A 26,501-nucleotide genomic window follows, 5' to 3' on the forward strand; every position below is an offset into this window, starting at 1 on the left:
CCGAGTGTAAGACATGTACTCATAAAACATGGCTGAGAGTACGGATGTAAATAAATGGAGTGTTAAACCATATTTTGGGGTTGCAATGCTTAATATTGTTAGGATTTCAGTTCTCTCCAAATTGATCTGTATATTCACTGCAATCTCCATCAAAGCCCGGCAGGATAAAAAACAAACAAAGATAGTAAAATTGGGGAGAGTAGAAATTGACAAGCTACTTCTAAAATTCATATGTAAATACATAGGGCTTATAATGCCAAAAGAAAAACAAATTTGGAGAGATATTGCTACCTAGTATCAAGATCTACTGAAACTACAGTGATCAATAGGGAATCCAGGAACTTTACCATACATAGGGACAATTGATTTTTGGCAAAGGAGCAAAATAAGAAAGGCTAGTCTTTTCGACAATGGTAATGGACCACTTGGGTATTTATGTGCAAAAAAAATGAGCGTCAATCCTTATACAAAAATGAACTCAAATGGGATCAGATTTAATGTGAACCTAGTATTATAAAGCTTTTAGAAGAAAACAGAGAAGAAACCTTTCGTGACTTAGGTTAGACACAGATTTCTCATAGGTGCTTTAATAGCAAAATCCTTGAAATTGATAAATTAGAGTCCATTAAAACAAAACATATCTGCTCTTTGAGACACACTGGTAATAGAATGAAAAGGCACAAATTGTCTTGTATCTACCACATCTTTTAAGGAACTCTCAAAAGTCAGTGAATTGGAGGAACTGGTTTTCTCCCACATTGGTATTGGGAACGTGAAATGGTACAGCCACTCGGGAAAATAGTTTAGAAGTTTCTTAATGGGCAGCCCCCGTGGTTCAGTGGTTTAGCGCCGCCTTCAACCCGGGGTGTGATCCTGGAGACCCGGGATTCAGTCCCATGTCGGGCTCCCTGCATGGAGCCTGCTTCTCCCTCTGCCTGTGTCTTTGCCTCTCTCTCTCTCCCTCCCTCTCTGTCTCTCATGAATTTATTTACTTTTTTTTCTTAAGATTTACTTCTCTCTTTTTTTTTTTTTTAAGATTTTATTTATTCATTCATGAGAGACAGAGAGAGGCAGAGACACAGGCAGAGGACAAAGCAGGCTCTATGCAGGGAGCCTGATGTAGGACTGGATCCCTGGTCTCCAGGATCACGCCCTGGGCTGAAGGCGGTGCTAAACCGCTGAGCCACCTGGGCTGCCCTCTCTCATGAATTAAAAAAAAAAAAAAACTTAACATATACTTTATACCACTACCACTCAGCAACCCCAGTCCTGAGCAGTCCGCAATATGGAATTCACGTTCTTCTGGATATCCACATTTACTATATATTTTTTCCTATGGTTTTCATGACAAATTACCGTGAAAGCAGGGGGGCTTAAAATAAGAGAAATTTATTTTCCCATAGTCCTGGGGGCCAGACATTCAAAATCAAAGTGTTGGCAAGGCCAAACTTAGAACCTCTAAGCAGAATCTGTTCTTTCCCTTCTCCAGCTTCCAGTGACTGTCAACATTCCTTGCCTTACAGCCATATATATCACTCTGTCCTTTGCCTCTGTGGTCACATTTCCTCCTCTTCTTCTCCTGTGTATCGTATAGGAAATAATGTGAATACATTTAGTACTTACACTGATAATTCAAGATGAACTCTCAAGATCTATAAATCAATCATGTTTTGGTATGGTTGCTCTTTGGATCTATAATGTATTATATGCAGGTTCGAGGGATTAGGATCAGAATATATCTGGTTTTTTTTTTTTTTTTTTTGAGCCACTGTTTACCTCAGTACAGTCTGCCCTCTGATCCCTCAAATTCAGGATCATCCCATGTGCAAAATACATTTACCCCATACCAACATCTCTAAAAGTCTTGGTGCTTGGCAGCATCTGCTCTAAGTCTAAAATCTCTTGAAAATATCATTAACCCAGAAGCTCCAGTCTCATCATCTAAATCATCCAAATCAGGTATGACTGAAACTGCATATGATCTATCCTGGGGCAAAATTCCTCTTGATCTGTGTGGAAAGGGAGGAAATAAAGAAAATGAGGCAGAAAAAATTATAGAAAGAAATATGGAAAGCCTCCCAAATTTGTTGAAAGATGTAATTTAAATCTTCAAAAGAGACTAGCAAAGACCAAATAGGACTGAATATGACAAAACCCCAGTTTTAGAACATCACAGATAACTTTCTGAAAACCAAAGGAAAGAGCAAATCTTGAATGTAGCCAGAGGAAAAGAACACATTGTATACAGGGAAATGGCTTCTCATCAGAAACCATGGAAGTAGTTTCAAGGACTGAAAGAAAAAAAATACAGATTATCAAAGATTCTCCATCCAGCAATAGTATCATTCAAGGATGAAGGAGCGAGAAACAAGATGAGTGCATTCACAATAAAAATTCTGCTAAAGGGAAATGATGCCAGAGCAAACTTAGATATTGTAGAATTAATGAAATATCTGAGAAATGGTCAGTTTCTAATTAGAAAGGATGATTTTTTCTATCAATTTTCTTTTTAAAAAAATTTAAATACAATTAGCCAACATATAGTACATGATTAGTTTCAGATACAGAGTTCAGTAATTCATCAGTTGTATATAACACACAGTGCTTATCACATGCCCTCCTTAATGACCATCATCCAATTACCCCCTCCATTTTAAATTTATTTAAAAATATATAGGAATGTTAAAATTGTAACATTTATGCATAAGAAATTTTAGTTATTTTCTGGCAATTATATTGTGTGTATATGTAATACATATAAGTATAGCATAATGGACCTATAGTGCTGAAGTGAGGGTAGATACTCTACTGTTTGAGAGTTGAACATGCTGTACCTAAAAAGACAATAGTTGAACATGCTGTACCTAAAAAGACAATAATTCAGTTAACATGGAATTCTATTTTTTTTAAAGATTTTATTTATTCATTCACGAGAGACACACAGAGAGAGGGCAGAGACATAGGCAGAGGGAGAAGCAGGCTCCACATAGGGAGCCCAAATTGGGACTTGATCCCAGGACTCCGGGATCACCTCCTGAGCCAAAGGCAGACCTTCAGCCACTGAGCCATCCAGGCATCCCTTAACATAAAATGCTTAGTTCAGAAGTAGGCAGAAAAGGAGGAATAGAGGTTCAAGAAATAGGATAAACAAAAACCAATTATTAAATGGTAACATCAAAATCCCACCATAATATAATATATTAAATATTAATGTATTCTAATCTAAAGGAATTGTCTATTAGAGATTTATTTTGCATTTAGAGACATTAATATAATGATAGTAAAAGCATGTTAAAAGATATGTCATGAAAATAATAAACACTAATGTTGAAAATTTGGCCATATTTATATCAAGTAAAAGAGGTTAGGACAAGGCCTATTTCTAGAGATAGTTCATAATGTTCAAGAGCCAAATTATGAGGAAGATTTAAGTATGCATCTAAAACTGAGTTTGACAACACTTTCTTAATATTTAATAGGACAAATAGGGTGAAAAAGGTCAAATATCTGAGAACCCATATCAACCATATTGTTTTAATAGGTAAACAACTAAACTACAGTATGGTTATGTATATACTGTATATTACATATATATAGCATATTATTTATAATAGTATATTTGTGTATATATTATAATATACTACACTATAACACACCTGCAGTATATTTATGCTTTTCAACTATGACAATCACATATACTTTGAGTGGTTATAAAACAGCAGATAATGAATGGATGGGATGTAAACCCCAGACAGACATTTATTATTGATGGATTAGTTGAGAATCACTGTGCAGAACAGGGCAGTACAGGCTTTATGAACAGCTTGATTCTAGTCCTTCCCATCAGAGGATGGAATCTTACCTTGGATAGGAGTGACCCAGGTTGTTCAGTTACTAGTCATGATTTGTTTGTACAGCTCTTAGCCCTAAAAAGGGGGACATCTGCAATCTGCCAGTATGTAGTCTTCTTCATGGCAAACCAAAGTAGGTTTGGCCAGGCCATTGGCAGCTGCCCAAGTGCCAGCAGTATTGTTTAAAGCAGGGTCAGCAAACTTCTCTGTTAAGGGCTAGGAGTAAATATTTAAACTCTGCATTGTATATATTCTCTCTATTCACCTTTGCCATCGTAGTACAAAAACATCTTAGATAATACAAAAACAAGTGGATTGACTGTCCCATAACTATAGTGACCCCCCCCCCCCGCTATGAAAAGAAGTGACAGCTTTCCATTATCCTACTGTGCTGCTTGGTCTTTACTTCATTTGTCCCAGCAAAGTTTTTCCTGTGGTTGTACAGCTGGACACCAGCAGCTTTCATCTTAGCCAAGCCATCAGGGAATCAGGTAAAGGTGCTTAAAGGAAGTTCTGTGAATCAAGGGCTATTGAACCAGTGGAATTGCTTTAGGCAGTAGAGTAGCTAATAAAGTAGCTGTAAAAACAAGATGTTTCTAGGGCCAGGCTGGAACATACTCTGGAACATACCATTTCCATTTGATTATTAGCAAGCTCTGTTGGGCCCTTAACACCGTGTTCATCATCAGATTTGAGATGACCCAACCCAGTGTTGGTCTGGAAAATCACAAGGCCTCATGGGTCAGTTCATGTACTAAGAACTTAATAGCCAGTTAGTAGCTACCATCTGAAAAAGGGAGTGTATTTGGTTGTGGGATCAGGCAGATGGCGATGTTGTACTGGTATAACACCTCTGAGGACTTAAGCGGCCATTAAGTCATTACCTAACTTTCCTACCGGGATTCTGTTATTTATATTGTGTAATGTGGGAAAGAACTGGAAGCCTAGTAGGTGGTCTGCTCTGCGCTCTTCCCATGATCATTTTGGTCTACGTGGCAGAGGATATACCTCTGACACTTACAAGCATGTCAGTAAAATAAATTAAGCCATTAATAACAGGTACACATTCATCAATGGAAGCACAACAGTAGTACTCCTACCAAGTGACTTTAACTTTTCCTCCCTGCTGCACACTTTGCTTCATTCCAAGGTGTCTCCCCCCGCAGCCTTACAAGGATATGGACTACTTTTCCCTACAGGAGAACACGGACTAATGTACTTAATGTGCACATGTCAGTTGCTCCATTGACAACTGCCAGGCGATCACATTATATCCTCTATCTTGTTGGCAGAGGACGCTAGCCTGCAGATACTATGGGGACAGCCAGGACTGGTGGCCTTTTTCTCACTTGGACAAGTGATTATTCCCAGTGTTGTGCCACTTCTTTCCCCATACATGCCAGCATCCAGTGAGTGTCCAGGCATAAGCACCCCTTTTTTTCTGCCCACTCCCTCAACCTGACCAAGATTCACCTTGGCATTTTGGGTACCCCTCATCCTTGTTACCACTAGAGTTCAGATTACAGCAAGAGCCAGTTTAGCATTGCTTGGCTCTGTGGTATTTGTAACTCATCATACTCCCTTTTTTTAGTTCAGATTTTTATTGAAATAATTGTAGATTCATATGGATTTGTAAGAAATAGTACTAAGAGAGCCCACGTGTGCTTGACCCAGTTTATCTCAATGGGTAACATTTTACAAAAATAGAGTATATCACAACCAGGATATTAACATTGTTACAGTCCCTGATCTTTTTCACATTTCACTGATTTACTTGTATTCATATGTGCATTTGTGTGTCTGTGTGGAAATAAGTATATATGTGTGTGTTTAGGTCCATGCAATTTAATCACATGTGTAGGTTTGTGTAGGATACTGAACAGTTTCCTCACACTGCTCTTTCATAAGTAGACCTAACTCACACATTCTGTTTACAATTTACTCAGACCATTTACAGTCTTGGGCTATTATGAGTATGTTATGTGAACATAGTTTTCATTTCTTTGGCGTAGATGCCCAAGGGTGTAGTTATTGGTTCAGATGATAATTTCATGCTGCTTATTGGCATTAGGTCATTTAAAAATTTTTGGCATGTACAAGAGTGCAAAACATGTAAGAATCTTTCCATAAATCCTTACTGAATAAATGAATGATTTTGAAGAATTGAGAGGGGGAGGGATGGGCAGATAGGACAGAGGGTATGTGTGGATTATCCATCTTAACACATTTCTATTCTAAGCAACTCATTCCCAAGCAAACTTTTATTGCCATTAACCTTGTTGTGATAGAATTACAGCATTTTATTTTATTTATTTTATTTTTTTTAAAAAGACTATATTTATTTATTCGTGAGAGACATAGAGAATGAGAGACACAGAGAGAGAGAGAGAGAGGGAAAGAGACACAGGCAGAGGGAGAAGCAGGCTCCATGCAGGGAGCCTGATGTGGGACTTGATCCCCGGTCCCCAGGATCACACCCTGGGCTGCAGGCGGTGCCAAACCGCTGCGCCACCGGGGCTGCCCTGAATTACAGCATTTTAAATGAATGTATCTATGAGTTTTGAAGGATAAAAATTATTGAAATGTTGTGTTGGGAATGTCTCTTGAACTTGTATATTCTTAAATAACTTCTTTTATATATTTTCCTATGAGTTTTCATTAAATACAACATCATCTGAGGGCTTAGACCTTGGCCAGTTAGTTTTTGCTCTTTGGGACTTGTCTTTATGGCTTTGGTTGCCATTCTCACAGGCTTCTGAAACTATAATACTCTTGGATTATAGACTTTTTTATCCAAATACTGTCTTCTTTTGGGTCAAGCCACAGGACATTTTCATCATCCCAGAAAATTTCCTTATAGGTTTTTTTTCAGTCTTCTCCATCTGTCTTGCCCAAGGCAATCATTGCTATTACTTTATTTTTTTAAAGATGTCTTTTTATGCTTTCAAACATTTGATATGGAATTAGGGGGACTGTCATTTTTGGTCACTTTATTTTCTGGGTCTGTATTACAGACTTGAGGTCAGTATCAGAGTCATTATCTGAGTGTTCTGAAACTGCAAATTTCTTGGTCATGTTTCTCTCTCCTCCCAGTACCTACCAATCATAATCCTGAAGGTGGGACCAACTTATTTGCACTTCTTACAAGTACCTTTGGTGCTTCTTTTCACACTTAAGTTTGAGGAACTTTGCTTTAGTTTTTAGGATGTTAAAATAACCCTATTCTTTCAGGTGCCTGGGTGGCTCAGTTAGTTAAGCATCTGACTCTTAATTTTGGCTCAGGTCATGATCTCAGGGTTGTGAGATCGAGCCCTGCATCAGGCTCTGCTCTGGGTGTGGAGCCTGCTTGGGATTTTACCTCTCCCTCTGCCCTTTCCTCACCCTCTCTCTCTCTTTCCCTCTCAAAAAAAATAATAATAACTCTATACTTTGATCATTGTTATTAGTTAATTGGGTTTTGATGAAAAATTTGAGGTATAAACTGGAGTCCTTTAAAATGCTGATTTCTATCCTAGATGCTTAAATGGGGTACTACTTAAGTCTAGTGCTCAAATACTCTTGTGTCATATGTAATTTAGTTTAACCTGTTTTGTGAATTAAATATATGTTTGGGGTGGGGTTTTTTAGCTTTTGATAAAATGGATATAATTGTTCTGTGTGAGCATATGTCTGCTATACTAGATTTGGTTGTTCCAAATATTGTTTTGGAATATTAAATCTACAAAATACTTTAAAAAAGGATAATTCAGTTTGTTAACAAAGTATTTGTATAAATTAGAATTACTGGAATATAGCTACAATATATTTTAAGGAACAAATATATTAGCTTTCTAGAGGCCTAATGGTTTCTGATACCCAGATTTTACATCATTACAATAAAAAACAAGTGTGAGATGTTATCAATATTTCAAATAATACAGGAACTATTTAATGAACAATAAATTATATAACCTAATATAAATTTGCAAACTATTTAATTAAACATTCTGTATTTTAAAAATTCATATCTCATCAGTTAAGAATCCTGACATTTGTATTCTTAAAAGCTCTAAATTGATAACAGTGAGTGTCTAATGAGGATTCCTAGACTAGGTACTCTGCTTGATTTTTTTCTATCATTTTATGCCACACTTCTTTGTTGAATGGAGGGAAACTTAATAAGAACATTGGTTATATGTTTACCCATTTTATATTGTAATCACTCATTTACCCCAACCCCAGATGTGAAGTGAGTCAGCATGGGCACAGATAAAATGCTAGCTTAGGCTTCTTAGCAGCTGCTTATCTTCTTCTGAGCATAGAGCAATAGATACATATCAAAGAACTAACTGACCCTTCAGTGAAACCACAAACTATAAAAAGAGGCTATAGAACTTCCCTGTAAGTGAACTAACTACTTAGTTTTTCCATTTTTTTTTAAATAACAGCTTTATTGAGACATAATTCACATGCATAAAGTTCACTTTTTTAAAGTGTACAATTTAGTGGTTTTTGGTATACAGACTTGTATATCAATCACTACTATTTAATGCCAGAACATTTTCATCACTAGAAAGAAACCTGGTACCCATGAGCAGCCACTTTCCCTTCCCTTCTCCCTGGTCCATGGCAGTTGTTAACCTCTTTTCTGTTTCTTTCTCTGGATTGGCTTATTCTGTCCATTTCATATAAGTGGAATCATATAATAGGTAGCCTTTTCTGTCTGCTTTCATTTTACATATTGTTTTCAAAGTTCATTCATGTTGTAGCACATATCAGAACTTTATTACTTTCTGTAGCTGAATAATATTCCCTGTATCTATAGACCACATTTTTTGCATTTATTAGTTGATAAACATAGGAGTTGTTTTCACTTTTGAACTCTACTGCTGTGAACATTAGTATGCAGGTTTCTGTTTTGAACATACATTTCCAATTTTCTTGGGTATCTAAGGATGAAAGTCTGTGTTTAACTTTTAGAGGACTTTCACGTGGCTGCACCATTTTCTTTTTTCCCAGCAATGTATGAGAGTTCAAGTTTTTCCACATCCTCATCAACACTTATTTTATCTTTTTCTTTTTTTTTTTTTTAAAGATTTTATTTATTTTTTCATGAGAGAGAGAGAGAGAGAGAGGCACAGACACAGGCAGAGGGATAAGCAGGCTCCATGCAGGGAGCCTGACGTAGGACTCGATCCCGGGTCTCCAGGCTCACACCTTGGGCTGAAGGCGGTGCTAAACCGCTGAGCCACAGGGGCTGCCCCTCTTTTTCTTTTTTTAATGATCATTCTTTTCAGTATGAAGTCGTATCTCATTGTATTTTTTATTTATATTTCTCTAATGACTAATAATGTTTAGCACAAACATCTTCATATGCTCTTTCTTTTTTTAAGATTTCATTTATTTATTCATGAGACACAGAGAGAGGCAGAGACATAGAGGGAGAAGCAGGCTCCCTGCAGGGAGCCCGATGGGAACTTGATCCCAGGACCTCAGGATCATGACCTGAAAGCAGACGCTCAACCGCTGAGCCACCTAGGTGCCCCTGCTTTTTGGCGATTTCTGTATCTTTTTTGGAAAAATATCCAATTTTTTGCTTATTTTTGATTGAATTATTTCTCTTTATGTTATTGAGTCAAAAGACTTATTTATGTATTTTACATGCTGGACCCTTATCAGATGTATTATTTGGAAATATTTTATCATATTCTGTGGTTCAAAAAAATTTTTTTTAAAGATTTTATTTTATTTGTTTACTCATGAGAGACACAAAGAGAGAGGCAAAGACATAGGCAGAGAGAGATAAGCAGGCTCCATGCAGGGAGCCCCATGTGGGACTCCAGGATCATGCCCTGGGCAGAAGGCAGGCCTGCTGAGCCACCCAGGGGTCCCTGATAATATTCTTTGATGCAGGAAAGTCTTTAATTTTGATAAGTACAATTCATCTACTTTGTCTTCTGTTGCTTGTAGATGGTCTCAAGTAAGAGTCCAGTTAGGAGTCTTTTAATAGTAACCTGTTCAAGTGATGATAGTGGTTTAGTCTATGTTGTTAGCAGTGAAAACTGAGATGTTTGAAGAGTAGGGATGTATTTTTATGGTAATTATGATAATTACAGCGAACATCTTTGTTTACTGCTTATTAAGTGGTAAGCACTCTTCTAAGTGCTTTACATGTTAATTCATTAAATCTAAAACCCTATGAGACTTGCATTATTGTTCCCATTTTGCAAATGAAGAAGCATAAGGCAGAGAGTTGTTAACTAACTTTTCCATGGCTGTGTAGCTAGTAAGTGATAGATACATTTACCCTTATATGCTCCCAGTAAGGAAAGCTTGTGATCATATATAAAGGCTTTATATATATATATAGTGCTATTTCCATGTGTTTTCACTATCTTTTATAATATTGAAGTTTAATGATTTTATATTTCAAGTTGGTTGCTGTTATCCAGTAAAAAATTATGTACGTGTATGTGCATGCACATGTCTTCATGTATCTATATTTGTGTTTATGTGATATGTATGTTTATATGCACATACACATATACATATACATATCTATACATTCTTGTCTATGCATTAAGATGTGCAAGATACTTTAAAATAGTTGTCTTGAGATTTTGGGGTTTATGTGTGTATGTATATGTGATTTTCTTTCAACTAAGATTACTTTCTCCAATAGTTACACGTTAATGTTGAATTGAGTACTGCTATATTCACCTTGAAAACAAAGCAGAATGCCTGCTTGCTGTGGAATTTAGAAAAGAACTATAGTCTCATTGGTCCCTTGTTTCTAACTAATATCTTGCATAGATTCTTCATATGGGGAAGGCTTTTTGTGTAGATTCCCCTCTCTTTACTGTGAAGTATCTTATAAACCATAGGAATAATATTGACCTGAGGGTCTTACTGTGTTTTTGACCTTGACTTTAGATTTCTGAGGTCCTTTCTGCTTTGAAGTTTATGATGATTTGACAAGTTTACATTTACTACCATGATGGTGGTATAAAACGGGTCAGCAAACTATGGTCCATTGGCCATATGTGGCCCTATGTTTTTGTACATCTCATGAGCTAAGAATGGTTTTTATAAACATAAGCCTTGGGATCTATTTGATGATAATAATAATACTAGCTTTGAGCCCCAAATAAACAAAATATTATCTATTGTAAAAAACAGACTCCATTCTTCTTTAGTAGACTTACATTACAAAAAATTCTATTTGGTAAAAAAATTTTGTCAAAATTTGTTTTCTTTCTTGTTATTTTAAGTACCTACATAGTATCCTTGGTTTTGTTTTCTTGCCTACAAGGCCTAAAATTTTGGCCCCTTACTAAAAAAGTTTGCTGACTCTTTTCTGGAAGAAACCGGTACTTGTCCCATGTTCACCTTCATTCTTTGCTCCAGCTTCATACCAGTTTGAAATGCTAAGTTGGAGCCATAGAGTATATCTTTTGCTGCCCAGATCTGCTTGGATTGGGTCAATTCCTGACTACAGGATAGTAAATTAAAAAAAATCACAATTATCAAAGTATGCTTGCTTCCTAAATTTGAGGGTAGGTGTTTTGATAGTCTTTTTTTTTGTTACTGTACTTGTTTAAACTTCTGTTTCTAACAATTGCCTGATCTGTACTTGGTAAATATTATTTGCCATGATATTTGGTACTGTAGCACTAAAACCGAGATACACCTCCCATCTAGCTTTCCTGTTTTGTGATGAGAAAATCTTTACTAGAAATATCATTACAGGGGGATCCCTGGGTGGCTCAGCGGTTTGGCACCCAGGGCGTGATCCTGGAGACCCGGGATCGAGTCCCACGTCAGGCTCCCTGCATGGAGCCTGCTTCTCTCTCTTCCTGTGTCTCTGCCTCTCTCTCTCTGTGTCTCTCATGAATAAATGAATAAAGTTTTTAAAAAAATATATCATTACAAAATTGAGGTGCAAATATCATGCAGATGATGTCATTATTTTATTACAATTTTGCCATCATATATAGTCTTTCTTGTCTTTAATAACGTAGGAACGACCACCCAACTTGTTTGATAACACCAACAGTTATATCATTTTGCATTTTGTGAGAAGATGACTTGTTATCCTCTATGTTATTTAAAGGATTAAACCCTCTCTGTCTCTTGACAGCTAGTATCTTCTCTGTTCATTTAAGTATCCTGATGTGTCCTTAAGGTCATAGAGCAGAAGCGCTTCTTTAAGAACAGTTTTCTAAGTAAGCATTGAAGTGGAATTCTGTTTTCCTGCCTTGGTACTGATTGTTAGCACCACTTTATATCAGAAGTATTTTTAAAATGAAAGAAGGAAACTTCTTTTCACTGACAGACTAGGAAGCAGTCTTTTTTTATATATAATTTTTCTTTATTGGAGTTCAATTTGCCAACATATAGCATATCACCCAGTGCTCATCCCGTCAAGTGCCCTCCTCAGTGCCCGTCACCCAGTCACCCCAACCCCCCCCCCCCACCTCCCCTTCCACTACCCCTTGTTTGTTTCCCAGAGTTAGGAGTCTCTCATGTTCTGTCACCCTCTCTGATATTTCCCACTCATTTTCTCTCCTTTCCTCTTTATTCCCTTTGACTATTTTTTATATTCCCCAAATGAATGAGACCATATGATGTTTGTCCTTCTCCAATTGACTTACTTCGCTCAGCGTAATACCCTCCAGTTCCATCCACGTCGAAGCAAATGGTGGGTATTTGTCATTTCTAATGGCTGAGTAATATTCCATTGTATATATAGACCACATCTTTCATCTTTCGATGAACACCAAGGCTCCTTCCACAGTTTGGCTATTGTGGACATTGCTGCTATAAACATTGGGGTGCAGGTGTCCCGGCGTTTCACTGCATCTGTATCTTTTGGGTAAATCCCCAGCAGTGCAATTGCTGGGTCGTAGGGCAGGTCTATTTTTAACTCTTTGAGGAACCTCCACACAGTTTTCCAGAGTGGCTGCACCAGTTCACGTTCCCACCAACAGTGCAAAAGGGTTCCCCTTTCTCCACATCCTTTCCAACATTTGTTGTTTCCTGTCTTGTTAATTTTCACCATTCTCACTGGTGTGAGGTGGTATCTCATTGTGGTTTTGATTTGTATTTCCCTGATGGCAAGTGATGTGGAGCATTTTCTCATGTGCTTGTTGGCCATGTCTATATCTTCCTCTGTGAAATTTCTGTTCATGTCTTTTGCCATTTCATGATTGGACTGTTTGTTTCTTTGCTGTTGAGTTTAATAAGTTCTTTATAGATCTTGGATACTAGCCCTTTATCTGATATGTCATTTGCAAATATCTTCTTCCATTCTGTAAACTGTCTTTTAGTTTTGTTGACTGTTTCTTTTGCTGTGCAGAAGCTTTTTATCTTAAGTCCCAATACATTTTTGCTTTTGTTTCCCTTGCCTTCATAGATGTATCTTGCAAGAAGTTGCTATGACCAAGTTCAAAAAGAGTGTTGCCTGTGTTCTCCTCTAAGATTTTGATGGATTCTTTTCTCACATTTAGATCTTTCTTCCATTTTGAGTTTATCTTTGTGTGTAGTGTAAGAGAATGGTCTAGTTTCATTCTTCTGCATGTGGCTGTCCAATTTTCCCAGCACCATTTATTGAAGAGATTGTCCTTTTTCCAGTGGATAGTCTTTCCTGCTTTGTCGAGTATTAATTGACCATAGAGTTGAGGGCCCATTTCTGGGTTCTCCATTCTGTTCCATTGAGCTGTGTGTCTGTTTTTGTGCCAGTACCACACTGTCTTGATGATCACAGCTTTGTAGTACAACCTGAAATCCAGCATTGTGATGCCCCCAGCTCTGGTTTTCTTTTTTAATATTCCTCTGGCTGTCCGGGATCTTTTCGGATTCCACACAAATCTTAAGATGATTTGTTCCAACTCTCTAAAGAAAAACCTGTATTTTGATAGGGATTGCATTAAATGTGTAAATTGCCCTGGGTAGCATAGACATTTTCACAGTATTAATTCTTCCAATACATGATCATGGAATATTTTTCCATCTCTTTGTGTCTTCCTCAATTTCTTTCAGAAGTGTTCTGTAGTTTTTAGGGTATAGATCCTTTACCTCTTTGGTCAGGTTTATTCTTAGGTATGTTATGCTTTTGGGTGCAATTGTAAATGGGATTGATTCCTTAATTTCTCTTTCTTCAGTCTCAGTGTATAGAAATGCCACTGATTTCTGGGCATTGATTTTGTATGCTGCCACACTGCCGAATTGCTATATGAGTTCTAGCAATCTTGGGGTGAAGTCTTTTGGGTTTTCTTTTTTTTTTTTTTAAGATTTTATTTATTTATTCATGAGAGATAGAGAAAGAGAAAGAGAGAGAGAGAGAGAGGCAGAGACATAGGCAGAGGGAGAAGCAGGCTCCATGCAGGGAGCCCAACATGGAACTCAATCCTGGGTCTCCAGGAACACGACCTGGGTTGATGGCGGCACTAAACCGCTGAGCCACCTTCGCTGCCCTCTTTTGGGTTTTCTATGTACCGTATCATGTCATCTGCGAAGAGGGAGAGTTTGACTTCTTTGCCAATTTGAATGCCTTTTATTTCTTTTTGTTGCTTGATTGGTGAGGCTAGGACTTCTAGTACTATATTGAATAACAGGGGTGAGAGTGGACATCCCTGTTGTATTCCTGATCTTAGAGCAAAGGCTCCCAGTGTTTCCCCATTGAGAATAATATTTTCTGTGGGCTTTTCATAGATGGCTTTTAAGATCCTGAGGAATGTTCCCTCTATCCCTACACTCTGAAGAGTTTTGATCAGGAATGGATGCTGTATTTTGTCAAATGCTTTCTCTGCATCTATTGAGAGGATCATATGGTTCTTGTTTTTTCTCTTGTTGATATGATCTATCACGTTGATTGCTTTACAAGTGTTGAACCAGCTTTGCATCCCGGGAATAAATCCCATTTGGTCATGGTGAATAATCTTCTTAATGTATTGTTGGATCCTATTGGCTAGTATGTTGTTGAGAATTTTTGCATCTGTGTTCATCAGGGATATTGGTCTATAATTCTCCTTTTTGGTGGGGTCTTTGTCTGGTTTTGGAATTAAGGTGATGCTGGCCTCATAGAACGAGTTTGGAAGTATTCCATCCCTTTCTATCTTTTGGAACAGCTTTAGTAGAATAGGTATTGTTTCTTCTTTAAACGTTTGATAGAATTCCCCTGGGAAGCCATCTGGCCCTGGACTTTTGTGTGTTGGGAGGTTTTTGATGACTGCTTCAATTTCCTGTCTGGTTTTTGGCCTGTTCAGGTTTTCTGTTTCTTCCTGTTCCAGTTTTGATAGTTTGTGGTTTTCCAGAAATGCGTCCATTTCTTCTAGACTGCCTAATTTATTGATGTATAGCTGCGCATAATATGTTTTTATAATCGTTTGTATTTTCTTGTAATCTTACCTTTTTCATTCATGATTTTATTAATTAGTCTTTTTTGTTTTTAAGAAGGCTAGCTAATGTTTTATCTATCTTATTAATTCTTTCAAAGAACCAACTCCTGGTTTTGTTGATCTGTTCTACAGTTCTTCTGATCTCTATTTCATTGAGTTCTGCTCGGATCTTTATTAACTCTCTTCTTCTGCTTGGTGTAGGTTTTATTTGCTGTTCTTTCTCCAGTTCCTTTAGGTGCAAAGTTAGCTTGTGTATTTGAGTTTTTTCCAGTTTTTTGAGGGATGCTTGTATTGCAATGTTTTTTCCTCTCAGGACTGCTTTTGCTGTATCCCAAAGATTTTGAACGGTTTGACTCTTCATTCTCATTAGTTTCCATGAATCTTTTAAATTCTTCTCTAATTTCCTGGTTGACCCTTTCATCTTTTAGCAGGATGCTCTTTAACTCCATGTGTTTGAATGTCTTCCAAATTTCTTCTTGTGATTGAGTTCAAGTTTCAAAGCATTATGGTCTGAAAATATGCAGGGGACAATCCTAATCTTTTGGTATCGGTTAATACCTGATTTGTGACCCAGTATGTGGTCTATTCTGGAGAAAGTTCCATGTGCACTTGAGAAGAATGTATTCAGTTGCGTTTCGATGTAAAGTTCTGTAAATATTTGTGAAATCCATCTGGTCCAGTGTATCATTTAAAGTTCTTGTTTCTTTGGAGATGTTGTGCTTAGAAGATCTGTCATTTGCAAAAAGTGCATGTTGAAATCTTCCAGTATTAGTGTATTATTATCTAATTATGTCTTTAATTTAGTTATTAATTGATTGATATACTTGGCAGCTCCCACAGTAGGGACATAAATATTCATGATTGTTAGGTCCTTTTGTTGGATAGATTCTATAAGTATGATGTAGTATCCCTTTTTATCTCTTCCTACAGTCTTTGGGATAAACTTTAATTTATCTGATATGAGGATTGCTACCCCTGCTTTCTTTTGAGGACCATTTGAATGGTAAATGGTTCTCCAACCTTTCATTTTCAGGCTGGAGGTGTCCTTAGGTCTAAAATGAGTCTCTTGTAGACAGCAAATAGATGGGTCTTTCTTTCTTGCTTTTTTATCCAGTCTGGAACCCAGAGTCTTTTGATGGGATCATTAAGCCCATTCACCATCAGAGTTACTATTGAAAGATATGAATTTAGTGTCATCATAATACCTATTCAGTCCCTGTTTTTGTGAATTATTTCTTTGGGCAACCTCTTTCTTTTACAGAGTCCCCCTTAACATTTCTTGCAGAGCCGGTTTGGTGGTCACATATTCTTTCAGTTTCTGCCTATCTTGGAAGCTCTTTATCTCTCCTTCTATTCTGAATGAGAGCCTTGCTGGGTAGAGTATTCTTGGCTACATGTTCTTCTCATTTAGGATCCTGAATATATCCTACCAGCCCTTTCTGGCCTGCCAGGTCTCTGTGGAGAGGTCTGCTGTTAATCTAATATTTGTTCCCATATAAGTTAGGGATCTCTTGTCTCTGTGGCTTTAAGGATTTTCTCTTTATCTTTGGAATTTGCAAGTTTTACTATTAAACGTCGAGGTGTTGAACGGTTTTTATTAATTTTAGGAGGGGATCTCTATCTCCTGGATCTGAATGCCTGTTTCCCTCTCCACATTAGGGAAGTTCTCAGCTCTGATTTATTTAAATATGCTTTCTGGTCCTCTGTCCCTTTCAGCGCACTCTGGAACCCCAGTTAAACGTATATTTTTCCTTCTGAGGCTGTCATTTACTTCCTTTAACCTTTCCTCATGGTCTTTTAATCATTTTTCTCTTTTTACCTCAGCCTCCTTCCTTGCCATCAACTTGTCTTCTATGTCACTCTTTCTTCTACCTCATTAACTCCCGTCGTTAGGACCTCCAGTTTGGATTGCATCCCATTTAATTGATTTTTAATTTCGGCCTGATTAGATCTAAATTCTGCAGTCATGAAGTCTCTTGAATCCTTTATGCTTTTTTCCAGAGCCACCAGTAGCTTTATAATTGTGCTGAATTGGTTCTCTGATATCAAATTGTAATCCAAATTCTATAACTCTGTGGCAGAGAGTACTGATTTTGATTCTTTCTTTTGTGGTGAGTTCTTCTTTCTAGTCATTTTGCTCAGTGCAGAGTGGCTAAAAACGAGTTGTATTGGAAAAAGGAAGATAAAAAAAAAATAAAGAAAATACAAAAACAGAAAGAAAGAGGGGTATCCTCTGGTTCTATATACTCTAAATCCCTCGACTTCCCCAGAAGCTTTCCAGTGCTGCCCAACTAAGAACATGCTCTTCCACTGTCCTTCCAGCTGGTCTTCGTGGGGAGGGACCTGACCTGCTGTGCTGACTCTCACCTGTGTGCATGGCTCAGTGGGAGCTGCTTATCCTGTGAGGCCCCTGTTCCCTGGTAGCCCCACTCCGTCTCAGGCACAGGGTGACACCAGGAGAAGCAACAATACTGGTGGCAGCCAGCTCTCCAGCTCTGGAGTCAGCTCCCACAGTAACTACCACAGTCTCCCAGTTTGTACTGGCCTGGATGCTCCAGTGGCAGGAGTGCTGATCTGCACAGTTCGGGGTGCCCAGCAGCAAGAGAGTCCTCGCTGTCCTGTGTCCTCCGCACCTCTGCCTTTCCCGGGGGTAGCGCAGGATCCTGGGCTGTGTCCGGTCAGAGCCCTGGGATCTGGGGCCTGTGCTGCTGGAATCGCATTCCTGGGGCTGCGGCTCAGTTACTTCACTTTTTATATTTTACATTCTCATGAGTTTCTTACATGTCTTTTTCTCCTGAGGTTGTGAGCCCAAAGATTCTTTTTTTTTTTTTTAAATAAAAATCTTATGCACATGAAAGAACAAGCAGATGTGTATAGTTGTTCCTCAGACCATGAGACTATGTCTGGCTCCTTCCTCTTAACTTTTCCCAAAGGTTATTTTTTATTTACCTCTTTTTTTTTTTTGTATATTTTTTATTGGAGTTTGATTTGCTAACATATAACACATACTGCCCATCCCATCATGTGCCCCCCCAGTGCCCATTTCTAATATTTAGCATGGAACTTAATATTTGCTCATGAAGGATTGAATTAATACCTTCACTTATATTGTATAATGTTTGTTTTTATTTTTACTACTTTATGCTTGCTAGAAGGCAAATTAATTTAGAGAAATATACCTGACTCATATATTTTTTGTAGCTCTGTAGGATGAAACTGCCTAGGTCCTGATTTTTGACCTGACACTGTGTGCTGTAAGGGACAAAATTCTCTACTCGAAAACATATCAAATCCCTGATAGGGAGTTTTGATCAATATTTACCATGAGAGGCACCTCGGGGGCTCAGTGGTTGAGCATCTGCCTTTGGCTCTGGGCATGATCCTGGGGTCCTGTGATCAAGTCCTGCATCAGACTCCCCACAGGGAAGCTTTTCCCTCTGCCAATGTCTCTGCCCCTCTTTCTCTCTGTGTCTCTCATGAATGAATAAATAAAATCTAAAAAAAAAAAAAAAAATTCACCATGAAACTCATCTCAGTAGAGTTTCATCTCTACTCATCTGTAGAATCAAATTTTTAATTTATAACTTGATATTAGGTAAATTTGGTAACAAGACAAGTATTCCTATTTATACCTGGTGATATGTGTGTGATATGAGATAAATCCAAATAGTTTTTCTCCCCCCTTAAAAAAAATTAAATTCAGCTAATTAACATATCAATCCAAGTAGTTGCAATCATTTTTGTGTTTTTTTCCCTGTCCATTCCTAGGTACAGGACATCTGCTTCAGCCACGACTGTCGCTGGGTCGTGGTCAGTACACTCCGGGGGACTTCCCACGTTTTCCCCATCAACCCATACGGTGGCCAGCCTTGTGTTCGAACACACATGTCACCACGAGTTGTGAATCGTATGAGCCGCTTCCAGAAAAGTGCGGGGCTGGAAGAAATTGAGCAAGAACTGACGTCTAAGCAAGGAGGGCGCTGTAGCCCTGTTCCTGGTCTATCAAGCAGCCCTTCCGGGTCACCACTGCACGGTAAACCTGATTTTCTCTCTCTTCACTGAACCCTACCATCCTTCTCTTATTAGCCTTACTTTCTGAGATATGGGATAAAATAACTAAAACATTTTTTCCCCTGATCTTTTTATGCAAAGAAAAGGTCTTAGGCTCATTTTGGAACATTCTTAATTTATTAAGTCAATAAATTGAAATCAATATAGGAACAGTGATCTTTGCCATGCTAATTTTTTTTAACGTATAAGGCATACTTTGTGTCGTATGCATGGAATATAAAGTTCAAGAGTATTTTTATAAATTTATAGATTAAATCACATACGTATAGATTTTTTCCAGAAAATTCTTTCTCTTACCAGAGTCAATACTATATAGTTCATTAAGAAATACTTGTGGGAGAGGGATCATTGTGAGTCATGTATTTTAGAGCAGTATTTGCATTATATTTTAAAATATGTCTCTAGGGATTGTGTTTGTGAGATTAATTCACTTCTGTGTAGGTTTACTTCATTAATTTCCATTGCTCTTACATAGTTCATTGTACACATTTTTTTTTCTTTTTCTTTTTTTTTTTTTTTTTTTTTTTACCACTGCTGTTGATCTGTATTTGGTAGGTTTCTGGTGTTGGGTTAATATATGTAGTGATGCAATGAAAGTTTATTTTATACTTGTTTCTTGGTGCTAATGTGTACTCATCTTTTAATGGAAATGCTGGATGTGTATATGAATCTTGACCTTGGTAGATACCAGAATGTTGTACCACTTTACTTCCACTAGAATGACAAAAAAAAAAAAAAAAAAAAGAAAAAAAACTTGTTTATATTAGACGCCATATTTTTTTTTAAGAGCATTGCAGGTTCTCCTTGATAGATGACCAATTTAGGTTTTTAAGAATAGGAAATTATATAGAGACATAATGGTTACTACAGAAACCAATTTTTATTTATTCAGTTGATCTGAAATGTCCATAAAAATGTTAGCAATTCAATGGCATTTAGTACATTCACAATGAACCACCACTTTTAACTAGTTCCAAAACATTTTCCTCATCCAAGAAAACCACATATTCTTTTTAAAAAATATTTACTTATTTAATTATTCAAGAGAGAAAGTACGTGCACCTGGTGGGAAGGGATAGAGGAAGAGAAAGAAAATCTTAAGCAGTCTCTGAGTTGAGTGAAAAGCCTGAAGTCGGGCTTGACCTCTTGACTCTGAGTTCACGACCTGAGCCGAACCCAAGAGTTGGACCCTTAATTGACTGTGCCACCCAGGCACCCCAAAACCACATATTCTTTAAGCAATTACTACCTATTCTTCTCTACCTAAGCCCCTAGCAACCACCAATCTGCTTTCCATCTCTGTGAATTTACCTTTTCTAGATATTTCATATAACTGCCATCATACAATAGGTGATCTTTTGTTTCTGGCTTATATGATGTAGTGTGTTTTGGAGGTACAGCCACTTTGTAGTATATATCGGTACATTACTTTTTATGCTCAAGTAATATTCCACTGTATGTATATACTATACTTTTACCTATTCTTCCACAGATGGATATTTGGGTTGTTTCCACCTTTTTTGCTGTTTTGAATAGTGCTCTCATGAACATGGATGTGCAAGTATTTGTTTGAATCCCTCTGCAGTTCTTTTGGATATATGCCCATCCTTATTTGTTTTAGCTTTTGCTTAAACATATATGCCTTGGTAATACCTAATCAATTCTAGATAGGTATTTTTTTGTAGGACGTTTTAAGGTAGGCTGTAAACATATGTTGGTAAATGGATCCTGGGGAGATCTGTAACTCGAAAAAATTCAGGACTTCTGTTTTCTCCTTAGATGATGCTTTATGCTTTGGCACCATTATTCTTATAAGAACACTTGTTTTATTTATGTTTACTTAATTTAACTAGTGATCTAAGATCTTCAAAAGGTTGAAAATCTTTTTAGAATCAGTCCTAGGTTAAGTCATTTTAAAAAGCACTTGGAATTTAAAAGGAAAAAAAGCTTAGTAAACTATGGGATATTTGTTTTCAGCCATTTGCAAGAAATCTTACTTCAGGAATAATTACTTAAACTTTTAGGTGTAAATATTTTGTCATATAATTAGTTCATCGTACAGGTTCTTTGAGGACCTTTCTCTTTGTGTTGAGTATTTTCCTTCAGTTAAATTCCACCAAACACTTTATGGAAAAAGATTCAGAATGCATGTGGTGCAGCTAGGTTCACCAGAGAACAGATATAATATAATAGTAAAAAATTAGGAAGGATTCATAGTCCTTACATTTACATATATTCAGAAAGTCTTCTTTTGAGCTTCTTTTCCCTTCCTGTTCTTCCTTCCCTATTAAGCTTACCATATACCAGGTTTTGTGCTAGGCTTTGATTATAACGTACAAAAAAATTGAGGTAACCTCTGCTCTCATGTATCTTCTAGTCCAAGGGAAAAGGCAGAAATTAAATAACCATGAACAAATAACTTGCAGTGTATTTTTGTAGAAGGGTGCAAGGTGCCAATCAATTAAGGATTTGTCATTTGTGAAAGAAGAAATAATTGAAGAACAATACTTAATTTCTGAGTAAAAATAAAGGATTTTCTCTTGGCTTTATTGCTTTAACAGCTTTCTTCCCTTTTTTTGTGTGAAGCCAACAGAAGGTGTCTCAGAGAAGAGATTAAACTGTTTGACAGTACTGCTGTACTTAACATTCTCTTTGAAAGCAAGGAATTTCAGGAGGCATTTTCCTCCTGATAATGTTTTAAAATTTTATTATGTTGGAATTCCATCCCATTCCTCTGTATATAGTATTTCTCATTTTTGAAGTGAAGACATTCGAGTGATGGTCATTTTTCTCCATGTTCTTTTTGTGTCCTACATGTCAAAACAAAATGGGCATTGTTGTTGGTCAGTTCTAAAAATAATGTATTTACAGTTTGTGTGGATAAACAGTCTGATGCTGGTCAAAACAATGTAAACCTTTGAACAGGGAGGGATTCATCTTGAAAATGAATCATGCTTTGGCGGTATTACCATTGTTTGTGCTCTTTTTAGCAAAGTAAAGGAAACTGTTAACTAGAAGTTGATATAGGGATATTTCCTTTTTACTCTCTGGAGTTAATCCAGTTTAGGTTAGGATTATTTTATCTTTTTGCTATTTATTTATTTATTTATTTATTTATTTATTTATTTATTTTACTTAACAGAGGATGTTTATTTATTTGAAATATATTCTCTCTAAATATCTCCTTCATTTCCTATCTTGCTGCCTGGATTTTAGTTTCCCTGAGGGTTCTTAACTTAAAATCCATGAACATGCATAGGGAGAAATTATGTCTTTGTGTTTACCATCCTCTAATGAAAATTAAGCCTTTCCTTTTATTTTGAATATAGACAACACATGACAGTAATATTAGTAGTACTTGTGACATTGTCACCAATAAAAACACAGATACATCTGTATCGCATTATATTTAAAAATATATATATCTTGAAATGTTTTAAGTTACTGAACATATTTTGAAATATTATGTTCCTCATTGCTTTGGAATTATGTTATGTAATAAAATTACTGATTTAAATATTTATTATACACAACAGAACTTAATTTTTATACTGTATTGATAACTATGTTTCTATATATTTTTTGTAGTTCTACTTTATTCCTTGCATTTATAAGTTTTATTCTGAAAAAGAATCCACAGGCTTTCCCAGACTGTCCAAGTAGTCCTTGACACAAAAATGATTAAGAATACCTGATCATCATTTCTTACCTCATCTGTTTCAGTGTCCTCCAACCTTTCACAACTATCACAGGCATTTCCTTTGTTATCCATAAATATTATCCTCCACTTTCCTGCATAAAATCTTTCAGTGTCTCATCATTCTTTTAGAACATTAGAGAAGGTCCCATCTTGTTTCTAACTCCTTGCCTCATCGCACCTAGTTTTTTGTACCCTTCCCTGAATATGTCACATGTTCATTTCTTGGCACCTTTCTTATTTATATTCTTTTCTCTATTTGAAATAATTATTACCTCCTTGAGTGCCTACTAAAACCCTATTTCATTTTGATCTAGCTAAAAATAATGCTTCATTTCTTAAGCCTCTCTTTAAAAATCTCAATGTTGTGTCATCTGTATCAGCCTTGATATTGGCACTTTGAATATACTTGTAACATATTATAATAATATGTTTACTTGTTCATTAACAAGTAACATATTGACTTCCATTAGATTGACTTCTATGAAAATCGGGTCTTTTTCTTGTTTGTATTTTGTATCTTGATGTTTCATGAAGTATTGGTAAAATGTAGATTCTAAGGCTTCGAGCCAGAGTTTTCAAACATCTTTAAAGTCCTAATAAAAACAATTGAGATTTAAATCATTACTGCTCAGAATGAAGAATTTTCATGCATGGTAACATTGCTTTTCATTTTAACATCTGTGAGATACATTCATTTATTCAACAACAATTAATGTTTACTATGTCTAGGCACTGTTCCTGAGCCCTAGGAATATAGTAGTGAACAAAAGAGGAGAACATCCCTGTTCCCATGAAGCTGACTTTCTAGTGGAGTGAAATGAACCATGAACAGGATGGATGGGTGGATAGATGGATAGGTAGGTAGTTTTGTGTGCTATGGAGAAAAATAAAGAATGGAAGGGGGAATAGAGAAAGCCTGGAGAGAATTTCACAATTTGAAATTAGAAAGCTTCCTACCAGGGCTTACTGAGATGATGATATTTGAACAGAGATCTGATGGAAGTATGGGAGAAAGTCATGCAGATATTTGGGGAACAAGTTTGAGGTGGAAGGAACAGCCAGTGTAAAATCCCTGTGCCAGGAATGTGCCTGGAGTGTTCAAGGAAAGGCAAAGAGGACAGTGTGGCTGAAGCACAGTATGCACGGAGCATATTAGCAGATGAGGTCATGGAGGAAATGTGGTTAGATCCTTTCAGCCTCTGACTCTTACTCAGAATGAGATGGAAAACTGTGGAGAGCTTTGAGAATAAAAGTGATGTGGTAAGACAGTGTTCTAGCAGGATTGAAACAGAGATCTGTATTGAAAATTCAGTCTAAGGTTGACAAAGGTAGAAGCCTAGTGAGACTAGTTAGGAGAGTATTGCAAAAATCCAGGTGAGAGAAGACAAGGCTTAGACTAAATTGTTTATAATGGAGATTGTGAGTAGTGATTTTATTCTTGATACGTTTTGATGGTAGGGTCAACAGAGTTTCTGGTATATGTTATATCAAGTATGAGAGGAGAGGAGTCAGGGTGATTAGTAAGGTTTCTGGCCTGAGCAGCTGGAAGGATGGGGTTATCTTCAAGTGAAATGAGGAACACTGTTAAAGCAGGTTTGGGGATAGGGCCAGGATCAGAAGTTCTGGATGTTTACTTTAAGATGTGTCTTTGACCTCCTAGTGATATTAAGTGGATAGCTCAGCCTACAAGCTTGGAGTTTGGTGGAAAGGGCTAGTCTGAGGATAAATGTTTGGAAGGGCTAAGTAAAGCCAAAGGCTGGATGAGATCATAAGTGAGTTGAGTGAATATGAAAAAAAGAAGATGAAGATGTCTCAGGACTGAGCCCTGGGTCTTCCGCCATTAAGTAGATAGTGATGTAGAAGGAAAACCATACATGAGAAATCCTGGAGGCCAAATGAAAAAAAAATTTTTTTTCTGTGAGACGGGAGGGAACAGTATGTCAAATTCTGCTGGTAGGTCAATTAAGATAAAGACTGAGAAAAAGAATACCATCAAATTTAGTAACACAGAGGCTACGTGACTGCAATAAGAGCAGTTTGGTAGAGTTGGTAGGGGCCTGACAGGAGTGGATTTTGGCAAGATGGGAAGAGAGAAATAGGAAAACCAGTATTGATAAGTCTGTCAAGAAGCACTGATATAAAAGGGAACAAGAAAATGGGGAAAGAGAAGACTGCTTTAGTTTCTTTATGGAATCAGGACATGAGGCTGGTGGTAGGTTTTGGGAACTTCAAAGAAAGGGGCAAAGATCAGAAAATTGTCCTCTAGGAGAACAGCATTTCTTCTACTAATTAGTAAATTTTTGATGAATGAAGAAACCATTTCTTCCACTATTTTTTATGCCCCACGCAAATTTAATGACTTGCCTTTGCTTTCCAGCTCCGACATCTTGTTCCTCCCTCTGAACTGCTTTCTGCTTATTTCTTCAGGTAAATGATGAATGCATCTGTCAAGCTCAGCTCAGCTGATGTTGCACTTTCTCCCTCTTCACATAAAGTGTGTAATTTTATGTGTTTACTCCTCCTGTATGCTCTTTATCTGTACTTGTTGCTCACTCCTTTTAACCGCCCCCCCCCCCTTTTTTTCCATGATATCCATCACTAAGTTGGGAAGGCAGTTAGAGGACCAGGTCAGATTGCCTGTGGTAGACTCTATCCTCCATGATTCCCTAAGTCTGTAATCTTCAACAAATTCCTTAATATACCCATGCCCTAATTTTCTATCTATAAAATGAGTGTAATAATATTACCTACCTTTACAGAGTTACGGTCAGGATCACCACACTTTAAGTAGTGTTTGGTACATATCAAATCTGCAGTGAATGATTAGCTACTATGATTATTGTCATGGATACTGTTTATTATTAAGGGGGTATAAGGACTGATTTATTTTTTTGTGTTTTTGTGTAGGCCTCTTACCCAGAAAACAGAATAAATGAGTAATTCAGTGACTAAGGAGTAAATGAAATATAATTGTGACTTTATTATGTATAGGCTTTTATAGCATTGTTGGACTTTGTATTGATAAGTTGCCTTTGACTTCTGATACTGTTTCTGAAATGAAGGGAGATAACAACACAAACCTGAAGGTACAAGTAGCAACATTCCTTCTGTTTCATCTGTTTTTGCTCATTTTAATATCCTACATCAGGAAACACAATTTGATTGATTTATTCACCTACTCTTGAGTCTTTGCATTTCTTTACTTTACAAATTAGTTTTCCAACATAGGTTCAGGAATATGACATTCATTACATGATAGGGCTTTTTTAAAAAAATTTTTTTATCCTGTTTCTATCAAGTTAACAGAGGGGTTTTGGATTCGCTTCTGCAGTTCTCCAGAGTTCCTGGAAGTGTCTCCTTTCCCATCGACTCATTGTTCCTCAGGGGAGGAGTCCTCTTTGAGTCACAGCTTTTTTCTGAATTCCAGATTCTGCTTCTTCCAAATGGAGCTGGTTGAGGAGACTGAGACCTCTAGAGGGGCCTCCGAATTCTTGGACTTGA

At 37.0% G+C, this 26,501-nt stretch overlaps 1 protein-coding gene across 11 annotated transcripts in view; it reads left to right on the forward strand.

Annotated features, from left to right (window-relative positions):
- BCAS3 (BCAS3 microtubule associated cell migration factor) overlaps positions 1-26,501 on the forward strand; it is a 591,271-nt gene that overhangs the window by 219,626 nt on the left and 345,144 nt on the right. For all 11 annotated transcript variants that reach the window (XR_013354264.1, XR_013354262.1, XR_013354263.1 and 8 more), the window contains exon 15: positions 18,998-19,262. Coding sequence is in view for 8 of the 11 variants with exons in the window: in XM_077852358.1 (XP_077708484.1) it covers positions 18,998-19,262 (265 nt within the window). In the remaining 3 variants the exon portion in view is untranslated. The remainder of the gene's footprint in view (positions 1-18,997; positions 19,263-26,501) is intronic.

Source organism: Canis aureus, chromosome 16 (genome assembly GCF_053574225.1).
Source record: "Canis aureus isolate CA01 chromosome 16, VMU_Caureus_v.1.0, whole genome shotgun sequence".
In the NCBI taxonomy this organism is placed as follows: Eukaryota; Metazoa; Chordata; class Mammalia; order Carnivora; family Canidae; genus Canis; species Canis aureus.